At 42.4% G+C, this 10,765-nt stretch overlaps 1 protein-coding gene across 1 annotated transcript in view; it reads right to left on the minus strand.

Moving 5' to 3' along the window:
- pcnx2 (pecanex 2) overlaps positions 1 to 10,463 on the minus strand; it is a 32,064-nt gene extending 21,601 nt beyond the window's left edge. Inside the window, exons 1-11 of the mRNA XM_075478775.1 lie at positions 10,035 to 10,463; positions 8,728 to 8,930; positions 8,092 to 8,209; positions 7,957 to 7,993; positions 5,122 to 5,645; positions 4,800 to 4,994; positions 2,891 to 3,367; positions 2,629 to 2,806; positions 928 to 1,078; positions 654 to 796; positions 182 to 260 (exon numbers count right to left, since the gene is read on the minus strand). Of these exons, the coding sequence (XP_075334890.1) occupies positions 182 to 260; positions 654 to 796; positions 928 to 1,078; positions 2,629 to 2,806; positions 2,891 to 3,367; positions 4,800 to 4,994; positions 5,122 to 5,645; positions 7,957 to 7,993; positions 8,092 to 8,209; positions 8,728 to 8,930; positions 10,035 to 10,187 (2,258 nt within the window). The 5' untranslated portion in view covers positions 10,188 to 10,463. The remainder of the gene's footprint in view (positions 1 to 181; positions 261 to 653; positions 797 to 927; positions 1,079 to 2,628; positions 2,807 to 2,890; positions 3,368 to 4,799; positions 4,995 to 5,121; positions 5,646 to 7,956; positions 7,994 to 8,091; positions 8,210 to 8,727; positions 8,931 to 10,034) is intronic.
- Positions 10,464 to 10,765: the final 302 nt, after the last annotated feature.

Consider the following 10,765-nt stretch of genomic DNA (forward strand, 5'->3'; position numbering starts at 1 on the left):
AGAATTAACCTGATCGCACAGGCAGAGATGGTACTTTAAGGGAAGATGGAAAATTTGACTTTAAGATAAGTTGAGAATAAGTTGGGGAATACAGGGAAACTACACCAACAGATAGGAAAGCATAGTCAAGACAATGATGGAGACGGTGAGGAAAGGAGTGTGATATGATTTGACAGCATACCACATGTTGCCTGTGATGAGCTCTGCTCCTAGCGGCAGGTTGAGCGCTCTCTCTGCATACAGCTTCCGAGGCCTCTCTCCTGACGAGACAAACGGAGGCATAAAGCTTGTCAGGCATTTTCTGTTTGAAGAAGTGCAATAACTGATCATGGGGGATTCCTTTAGCTTTACAGTCAAACAGCTGAAAAGCTGAACATCTTGGAGCTAGTCCAGGGAAATGTTATTTATCCTACGAGCCTTTTGAGCTGCTGATAAAGTGAAGCCGTCAGCTGCTGTCAGTGCCTCCCATACACACTGTGTTGCTGTTGATCTAAATACTATCAGAGCACAGTGACAGACAACTACAGCACAAACTGTTGTCGTCTCTGACCACATGACTGTTGGTTTGACTGCTGCACAAAAATCGTCTTTTTTCTAAGAACCAGTGGAAGAATGAGGCAGTGCGAATAAAGCAAACATGACTGGCTGCTTACTGTGCACAGTATGGAAGGTGTAGGCTTCTTCTTTGTTGGTAGCCTCAGGTCTGCATATGACCTGCAGCATGGAGCTCTCAGACTGAGATGTTTGCGAGGGCAGGGAATCGTAGTCTGGATCCTTTTCTCTGTCTGTCTGTGGGCTGCAGACGGGAAACAAATTCATCTGGAAATCCTGGTCGCTGGAGGTGTAAATCTGATAGTGCTCTAATTGTGTGCGTTTAAATTCAGCTGCATGTTTTCACTAAAAAAATCATTCTACAGGCACACCTACCTGTCAGGAGAGACTATGGGGATGTGTGTGGGTGGCATAGCCTGGAGGGTGTTGGTTGGTAGACTGGTAGGTGGTTTTGGTCTCTGAGACTTGTTGTCAGTGTTGGTATCTGTTTTCGTCTCATCCGGTCCAGGAGCTGCACTCTGATTTTCTGAGAAAAGATCAAACAGAATTGCGTTTTTTTGATTTGCTGTTTATTTCTGTACTTAAAATGTAATCCTCTCGACAAGATTAAGACTAATACTACTAAATGATTTGACACCACGAGCAGAGCAAATGACTACAATGTGCTGCTATTAATATTGATAATTCATTCATATTGCACATTTAAGAATTATGTGCTTTTCAGGTTGAACTGCATCAATATATAAATACACATACTTGCATACATACATAAGCACACATGTATCAAATCAGAGATTAGATTAAATGTTCAATCAAATACAAAGTATTCATGAAAAGACCAACTTTATATATGATCTATATCTATATATACTTTATAAATAGCTCTTGTCGTAATCATGTGAATAAGGAATGCCGTTCCAAAGTTTCCACTGGAAAAGGGGCTCTGCATTTCTATTCTGAATTTTCCCGGTGGCCAAAGAAGGGATGGGGTGATGTGATGTGGGACAGTAAGGTATTTTTCATTAGCAGCCTGGCTGCTATATTCTGGACCAAGTGAAGGCAGGGTGCAGAGCACCAAGTAATCCATTTAAAGAGGGGGTTAAAGTAGTCTAAATGAGAAAATATCAAGGTACTCTCAAAATGTAACAGAAAAGTATGTTCCGTTGCCACCAGATTCATTTTCTAATGTTGCCAGCGAGGAGGCCAATATAGTAACTGACCTTTAATAAAACAACCAGGATCGATCACAAGGACCTCAGAGTCCAGATGGAGGTCATTTTGAGACATTCAAATTGTAACAGAGGCAAGACAAGTCATGAATATTAATGAGGTTATTTAGACTATTTGGTCTGACTGAAACATAAAACTGTATGTCATCCGTGTAAAAATGATAAAACACACTGGTGATGGAGCTAAGGAAACGGCCACGATGTAACATAAATAATGACAACAAGGTAGGCTTGAGGATCAACCCATGTGGGACTTCATATACGAGAGGAACCAAAGAAGACACCCTTGATATGAATATTGAAATGTGTGTCAGACAGATATGAAGAGTTATCAGTGGTGTCTAATGCTGTAGATAATTCAGGTGTAGAATATTCACCCTTATCAGCACTCATGTGGTGTCACTGGTCAGTTTTAGCACACACTTTCAGTGCAGTGATTTTGACTGAAGCCAGATTGAAATGTGTCAAAGATATTGTTTTTTTTCCCAGCAGGTGGAGGAATCATCAAATCACTGAGCTCAAGAATTTCTGAAGAATAGCAGTAATAAACCCAATAGAAAGGGCTTTTGGCATTTTAGCACTGTGCAGCACTGTGTCAAACGTACCATTTTGGCTGTTCTAATCACAACACCAGCAAGTGGTGGATCTAGATGAGAACAGTTTGCATGTTCATACAGTAGTGACATATAAATGACAATCCTTATCATCTAATAAACTATAATTGACACACCAATCCAGCCATATAAGCCATGCACCAAGAACAAAAATAAACCAAGGCTGACACTGTAATCATATATGACCTTACATATGTACAGCTCTGATCTTTGACATGTTTACATAAATTCACCTTCGTTTTCAGCATTCAGTTTCTCTGTGTTCACTTGCTCCACCTCTTCCTTTGTGCTGGCACTTCCCCCTCTCGTACTGAGGGACCCCAACAGGGACACAAACTCCAAGAAGTTGGATTCATTTGGAATCTGGCCCTCCTTTGCCTCCAGGTCTGATTTGGAGCTGGTCATGGTGGTCTGACAAAAGTAGAATATCTGGGAGTTTATATTGCACATGGCTGGTGATTACAGGGACAGAGAAACAGAAATAGTTCAACATACTGCGTTATGTGAGCGATCTGAAAGCAAGACAGCATCTTTCCCGCTGTCCATGCTCAGACCTCGGATGTGGGTCCTTCCTCCGGGTCCGTAGCGGCCCACAGTTTGCGGCAGACGCAGGAATCCTCGTGAATCTGTGTTAGGTTCCAGAGGGTCTGTGTCATCTGGTTGGGAGTGGATGTCGATGCCTGACGAGCTGTTATCATTTGTCAGCTGTGGGCTCGGCGTGCTATCAGTGGTCATCTGCAACCCATGATGCTCCTGATCTGGACACCCCAGTGTGGTGGACTCAGAGCTGGTTGTTTCCCTACATAAGTGAAACTCTTCACTTTGGCTTGTGGTCTTCTGCAGTTTCGGTGTGTGGTTTTCCTCCGAGCCGGTCGTTTCCTCTCCCTCCTCAGGCTCCTCCTTCTCTTCCTCAGGCGAGTCGAAGGTGATGACGGGGATCTTAATGTGACATTCCCCCGCATCCTTCTGGGCCTTTCAGAGCAGACACACACAGACATGTCACATGCACTTATCTTTAAATGTAACGACACCACCAACATAAGTCTGTGCTTTATTTAAGAGCAATCTGCCACCAGCAGTATTGGACTGGAAGACAGACAAGGTTTTTCTCATTAAAACACACTGTAGTCTGTTTGGTATTTGTTGTGTCCATTGGCAAGAAGAAAGAGGATCAAATTCCCACTCCAATGTACAATTGATCTCTTATCAGGCAAGAGGTAACAGCATTTAACATCTAGACTCAGCAGCAGAGTACCACAGTAATGTACTGTTTATACTCAGTGATGCCTGAAAGTGTGTGAATCCTATGATATCTTAAAAAAAATTCTGTATAAATATGTGTAAAACATCATCAGATTTTCTCACAAGTTTGAAAAAAGTACATCGAAAAAAGATACATCTATTATTTCTGATTCTGCTCTTTATGATGAACAGTATATTTTCAGAAGGAGACAGATCTAGGCCGCAGGGGGGCCAGTCAAGCAAACGCACTCTGTGTCTGTGAAGCCATGCTGGTGTACAGCTTTTATACAGCACTAACAACAAGAAGATGTGTCCAGTTGAGCTCCCAGGAAAAGATGTCACCTCTGCATGAACATGTGCCCGTACCTCGGGCACTGATGCACCCCCATACCATCACAAACAGGAATATTATACCTTTCTTTGATACCCGCCTGGTTGGTCTTTCCCATTTTGGGCAAATATTGGCAAGTGTCAGTCTTTCCAGAAGGCAGCTGAAATATTGACTCATCTGACCTCAGAACATCTGTCTACTATCATTCTGGCCCTCTGAGGTGAGCTCATATCCAGAAACCTCAGCTGTGTTGTGCTTCCTTTTTGTCTCTGGTTACAATTCTGGATGCATCGCTGAACTGTGTTGAGTGAAAAGGATTTTCCAAGGTACTTCTGAGCCCAAGTTTTTATTTTTTGATCATGATGGCATGATTGTCTCTAATGTGCCGCCTGAGGGCTTGAAGGTCATGTCCATCCAACCATGTGGTTTCCCTGGATTCCCTGAATCTTTTAACAATATTATGTAGATAACAATGTAGATATATATTTTAAGTTCAGCATAAAGTGGTGAAGCGCGACCCCTTCTTGCATGGAAAATCTTTGGTACATGCTCCTTTTATGCCTAATCCTGACACCCTCACCTGTCACCAGTTAATCTCTTGATGCTAGACTCTTACAGAACATTGTTACTTGTATATTCTATTAACTTTTTGGTCTTTCTTTGCCTCACTCCAAACTATTTTGTGCGTGTTGCAGGCATCAAATTATACATTGGTTTATATTTTCTAAGTACAATGAAGCTACTCGGTGAAAATAAAGTTCTGTGTGTCCTGTTTGGATGGTGAAAGCATTTCATGGGGAAAATAAATAACTGAAAATCATTCTGTCTGACCTGCGCATTCTCCAGAAGGCTCTGCTTGACGCTCTCCTCCAACTGAGCCGCAGTCCGAGGATCACAGCTCATAGTGATGATGATTTTGACTGTGTCGCTGTCGTCCAGGTGGGCTGACAAAGGACCGGGGCTGGAGTTATCGACCAAAACCACCTCAATCTCATCAGAACAGTATGGCTCCTCCACTGGCTCGGCCTAAGACACAACACAACAGCGGAGGGAAGAGGTCTGCTCATTATGTACAAACAAATCACAATATAATTAAATGCTTTTATGAAAACACTTTTCACATTTAAACCACTCATGTGTGAGCAGGGCCCACCTGGGAAGGAGGTTCTGGGATGTCAATTAACTCATCCCGGTCTTCCTTTGGAGTGTCCACTGAGTTGTTATTGGCATCTGAGGTCTCTTTTTGCCCCTCACTGCCCTCCTCACTCTCATCTTCACTTCCCTTGGACGATGGCAAACCTTCATCAGCGGTCTCCCTGTCTTCAGTCTCTTTATCCTCAAAGTCTTTTTCCTCTATTCTCTCCAGCTCCGAGTCTTTCTCTACCATCCTGTCAAGCTCGGACTGGTCTCCGCCTTTCTCTGGCAAAGAGCTCTGAATGTCCACTCCTTCGTTCACAGCTCCATTTTCGGTTATTTCCCCGTCCATTTTCCCCGTCTCACTAGCAGATCGGACACTCAACTCTTCCCTTTCTGCTTGGGATGTGGGCCTCTGCTGGGCCTGCAGCAGTGGGGCACCCTGGTCTGGATTGGGGCTGGAGAGATCATCCGGAGAAGGATCGGGGCTTGGGTGCGTGCTTCCCTCCACAGGCTGCTCCTCTGCAGCAGTCTCACACTGTCCTGGTGTCAAAAGAAGATTATATTTGTTGATTTCATTAATAATACATAATAATAAAATCCCTTCAGTCCTAAAATCCCTTCCATGGAAATGTTGTGAGTCTTTTACATGACTGCAGTGAAAACACACGCATTTAAAGCAGTATTTTCAAAGATAAAACAGATGTGTGCAGAATCTCCAATACTACATTTTTTTTTTTTTTACAAATGTGCAATCATTTGATGCAAATTTGTTTGCAGTTTGATTATATCCCTTTTTTTTTTGATCAGCTGACTTTGGTCTGAGTAATCACCAGCGCATTAGGTCATAAATTTACTGGAAGCAGTCAGCTGGTCTTGGCAGGCTAACTGGCTCGTTGTCTGAGCATATTTACAACAATGATGTGTTTGCAGAAATAAAGGAAGTTGTCAGTTCAGATTGTCTAAGAAGCAATCGAGTGCATTGGGGACGAGGAACAGAGTTTGCTTCCAGAGGAGACTGACCCTGACAAAACACTAAGCAGGACATGTGTGTAAAAGCCTCACTTACTATTAGTACAGGGTGAAAGTTACAGAAAATGTTTAACTGTAAGCTCTGCTGCATTTGTACCTCCTGTTTTTATTCTCTAATTCCACACTCAGAGCCACTTTAACATCCTGTAAAAATCATCTTTCTAAAAACTGCTCTGTGTTTCACTCTTATGCATGTCTAATAGGATAATAAAAATGTTTCTACATGTTAGCTGTCATTCCACTGTTCTCCCTGTTCCAAAATAAATCCATACAAAATCAGTTTACATGTTGGGATGAGATGTACACAGATTGAAAGTTATCACTGCAGCCTGGCCCAGTTTGAGTCCCGGCTTGTAGGCCTTTGCTGCATCTATCCACCTTCCTGTCCAACTACTGTTGAATAAAAGCCACTGGTGACAGAGATGAATCAGTCCAGATGCAGTAAATGAGAAATATTTTTAGCCCATAGATATTTCCATTTGCTTCAAAAATATCACCCCTAAGATCCATCATTTCTGTCTTCTTACATCATCTCTGATCTACAAATAGATCTGCCAGTAATCATCATGAGCTGATTTAAATCTTAGAAACTCATCGTTACATGTTCCTGTATCCCAGCAAAAACTAAAAGTATTCACATATCACAAGAGAACTACTGTGCCAACCTTACAAAATGACTGGGCATCAATATCCGTCATTCACTGAAAACTCTGTAAGCTTTAAAAACAATCTCAAAGCTTGAAATTCTTAGAAAATCTACATTTTTTTATGAAGCTGTTCTTCCAACTGTCTAACTGGCTGAATGCTACACTAAAAACTCTGACTTTGTATTTTCCTGAACTAAGGTACAGCTGAATGATTAATATCAAGCATTGTTTGAATTTACACTGGGCAAACGTTCAGCTAATCAAACCCTTTCAGTCTTCTAATCTTACAAACTATCAATAAATCCATCCATTCCCCTTTTTAATTATTATTTTTTAAGTAACCAGTAATGCTGACTTCATATTGAATAAAAGGAAGTTAACATTTTTCTTTTATGCATGATCTCTTAAATCCTTAAAAGGAAGTGCTTTCACTGTGCTATCATATTTGTTTTCTGGCTAAGCCTAAATCGTATAATTCCAAAGTTGAAAACCAAAAGGTAAATAGCAACCTCACACAGAACTTGAGGACAAAGTTGACCAATGTCAGCTTATTGATTTATCCCAGCTGGGTCAACACACAAGATAACAAAACCGAAATGGATGTTCTAATGATGAATGCCACCAAGGTGACATGTTAGCATGTTTATCGACATGAGTCGAACCATTTCCAAAATTTTGATCAGTCAATCTTATCCCAAAGGTCTAGTTGTGTGCTACCTGCTTACCTCTGGGTATTCAGTGTTAGAACATGGTGTCATGTTTGTAATTGTTAGTAGCAGTAACCATAACTGAACCTTAGATTGAGTATAAAACTAGAAGACAGAGCAGTTTATTTGTTCCTTTGCATATAGCCTCTAAAACCCCCATTTAAAGTGATGCTGCTAAAGAACGTTGCTTAATACGTTGGCTCGGACACGTTGGAGGGCTTTGTTGTGCTAAGGCAGCCTAAAAGTTGCTCTTACATTAGTCTAATGCACTTTAGAAAGTTCAAGCTGCTCTTCTTTGCATAGAGAAGCATAAATCCAAATAAATTAAAGTACAAGGCAAATAAACAGGGCTATTAACAAAAGGTTAGATGAATTTAGTTGAATCTAAAGCAAAAATATCCATTTTAATCGAATATATAATCACATTTTATACTTAAATCATATAATCAAATAAAACATCGGCAATACCTTCAACAGTTTTCACCTCGTCTGACTTTGAACAGTCCTGTGTGGAAGAGGAGAGAAAAGTCCTGGTTGAAATACAAACACAGTGCAGATCAGACACAGCGTTTTCCCATTGTCCATTATGAAATCCTCACTCACCACTCCGATCAGTCCTGGGTCGGTTTCGGTCTGTTTCACTGTCACCTGGATCACTGAACTGGGACGCTTCCGAGCCAAAGTCGTCATGGCAACACTGTCGGGGACTGTGCTGCTCTTCCTAATAAATAAAGATGAAAAAAATGGGGGAAAATTGAAATGATACATCACTTTGAGAGGACTTTGTGAGATCTTTGTTTCGAGCTTAATGTTGTTTTACACAAGAAAACAAATGTAAAGATATATTGAAGAAGTAAAAATGCTTGTTCCTGGACTTGTTGATTCATCTCAGTTAAATGAAACTGAATGAAAGCTTATAGACATTTGAAATAAAGTTGAGTGAGGAGTCTGTATCCCACTCGATCATCAAACCAATCTGATCTAAAAGGAAGTCAAATAGACAGTTACAGAGGGAGAATAAAGGCTAAAAAAGGGTTAGTTACACCTATTACTGGCATTACTGTTCCACGTTAATAATTAAATTGTATCATCAGGGATTTAGCCCTCTAGCCTAGTTTTTGTAATGACTGATCTGTCAGAGCAGCAGTTTGAGACGCACGGAGCAGAAACACTACTTTGTTGAATATAAATAGATAGTTTTCAACTACTTCTGACTGATCCCTCTGACTGTATCCTCACCTGATGCTGGCGGGCAGGCAGGAGTCCGAGGCATTACTCTTTTTCTCCTGAGCCTTGCTGAGGTCAGAGAGGCTGTTGCGGACCACTGCCTCGCCCTCATCGAACATCAGGTGTAGCCGGTAGTTAGCCAGCTTGATGAGGATGAAGAAGATGGTGATGGAGGTGCAATAGATGCTCAAAGCCACGGTTGTAGGTGGCAGGGCCTGTGGAGAGAAGAAAAAAGCTTTGTCGGGTTCTAATCAGGGTCTGCAGCATCTCCTGACGACCCATCTCTACAGTAGAGTTTATTCCAAGCTCGGTCAACCAGATGATTTGATGTATTGGTGGATTATTGAAGTTAACCGATCCCAAAGGGAAGGGTAGCTCAAAGCAAAAAACAGGAGGATTACAGACAAAGCATCTGCAGCATGCTGTTACATGAGTCACACTTTTCTGAGGAGAGTTCTGGCAGTTTTAGACGTCTGCAGGAGCAGATTTTACGGCCTAAATTTACAGCCTGGGAGCATCTATGCTATCGTTTCATCAATCCTCGACCTTCTTTAATCATCCAGCTGGGGCTGGCAGTGAGTTTTAGAGAGAGAAAAAATGCAAATAAACTCAAAATGAGAGACATCTGTCTAGGAGAGCTTGGTGTGTTTTCCAGGGAAATTACAAGATGTTTTCGTTTCATATAGTGGCAAAACGCTTCAAATGTCAGAAGTGTCACTCACACATTAGAAACTGTTATTCTGGCTCAATAACTTTTATTCACCAATGGCATATTTAGAGGTTATATGAACTCACACTGCCAACAACACACATTGTCACATCTGCTGTATCTATCTGACCTTTGGCAGCAGCTCCACATTCATGCAACCTTCCTTCTGTGTGAAAAGAGGACTCTCATGAATAGAACTACATGATTCAATTGGAGTTGCCCAGAGAAGTGAAGTCAAGAAGTGTTCCTACAAACAGATTGTCAGATTGTCACTGGGACTGATCCAGCCTGTATTGCACCCATCTCAAAGCCCATGACAAGAACGCATTTAACCACAATTTTACGCTTTCTGGCTCCACCACTGACACATCCAGGAGCAGCCATGCGTTCCCCCGCTGCATGCGGGGAAAATACTGCGACAGTACCCCTGTCTTCTAGCCTTGTATATCTCACAGCAGCAACCACATCAGAATACTATCAGAATATTGCTGAGCAACCTTCTGTTGTTTACCCAACGTAGAGTAGAGCGCATGAATACAAATGTTACCTACTGTACACCTCACACCACCTTCGCGGCCTTGAACGTCATGTTCCCCCAGTGAAAACTCACCAGATGGAGAGACAGGGGCAACATCAGGAGAAATATCCACAGATAGAGGTGGCATGAGTTGTTGAATTTGTTCTGGTCCGGGTCGTGGAACCAGCCCCCGGTCAGAGATGCCCAGACTCCCTGTCGCAGGGTCTGCACGACCTGGGAGCCCATCTCCCTTCCTCTCTCCTCCTCTCCGTTCAGGTTGAACGGACGGATGATGATGATGATGATGCTGCTAGGCTACAATGAGATGATCTCCCTTTAACGCATGCCACTGTCGCTATGCCTCCATATTGGAGCGATACAGCACGTCTCCCGAGCCCTGTCTTTCATGCCTCGTCGGTTTCCCTTGGAGCCCCGTTTGGCTTTTCCCATCCCAGTGTCGATTTGTGCGTTGCTGCTGCCGCGGTCCTCATCCTGACCTGTTCGTCTCTCTCTCCTTCCTTCCTCCCTCTCCTCCGCTTGTACAGATGCGCAGCTCTGACCGCCCCCTCCCTTCTCACTCCTCCTCCATGCCTGCCTATCCATCCTTTCCTATCATGCGAGTCCCTCCTTCACTACTCGATATATGTGCACAGCAGAAAAGGAAAATCATTCACGCCTCCGTTTGTACACAGATACAGATACATTTACATGTGGGCCTAATGTGTTTAAAGGTACTGTGTGCGAACAAATGAAGGATTCATTCAGTATGCATAAAGTCATTATTATATTAGATCATTGTGTTGCATTGTGAGTGCGTGTGAGTC

The sequence above is a fragment of the Odontesthes bonariensis genome, chromosome 2 (assembly GCF_027942865.1).
Source record: "Odontesthes bonariensis isolate fOdoBon6 chromosome 2, fOdoBon6.hap1, whole genome shotgun sequence".
In the NCBI taxonomy this organism is placed as follows: domain Eukaryota; kingdom Metazoa; phylum Chordata; class Actinopteri; order Atheriniformes; family Atherinopsidae; genus Odontesthes; species Odontesthes bonariensis.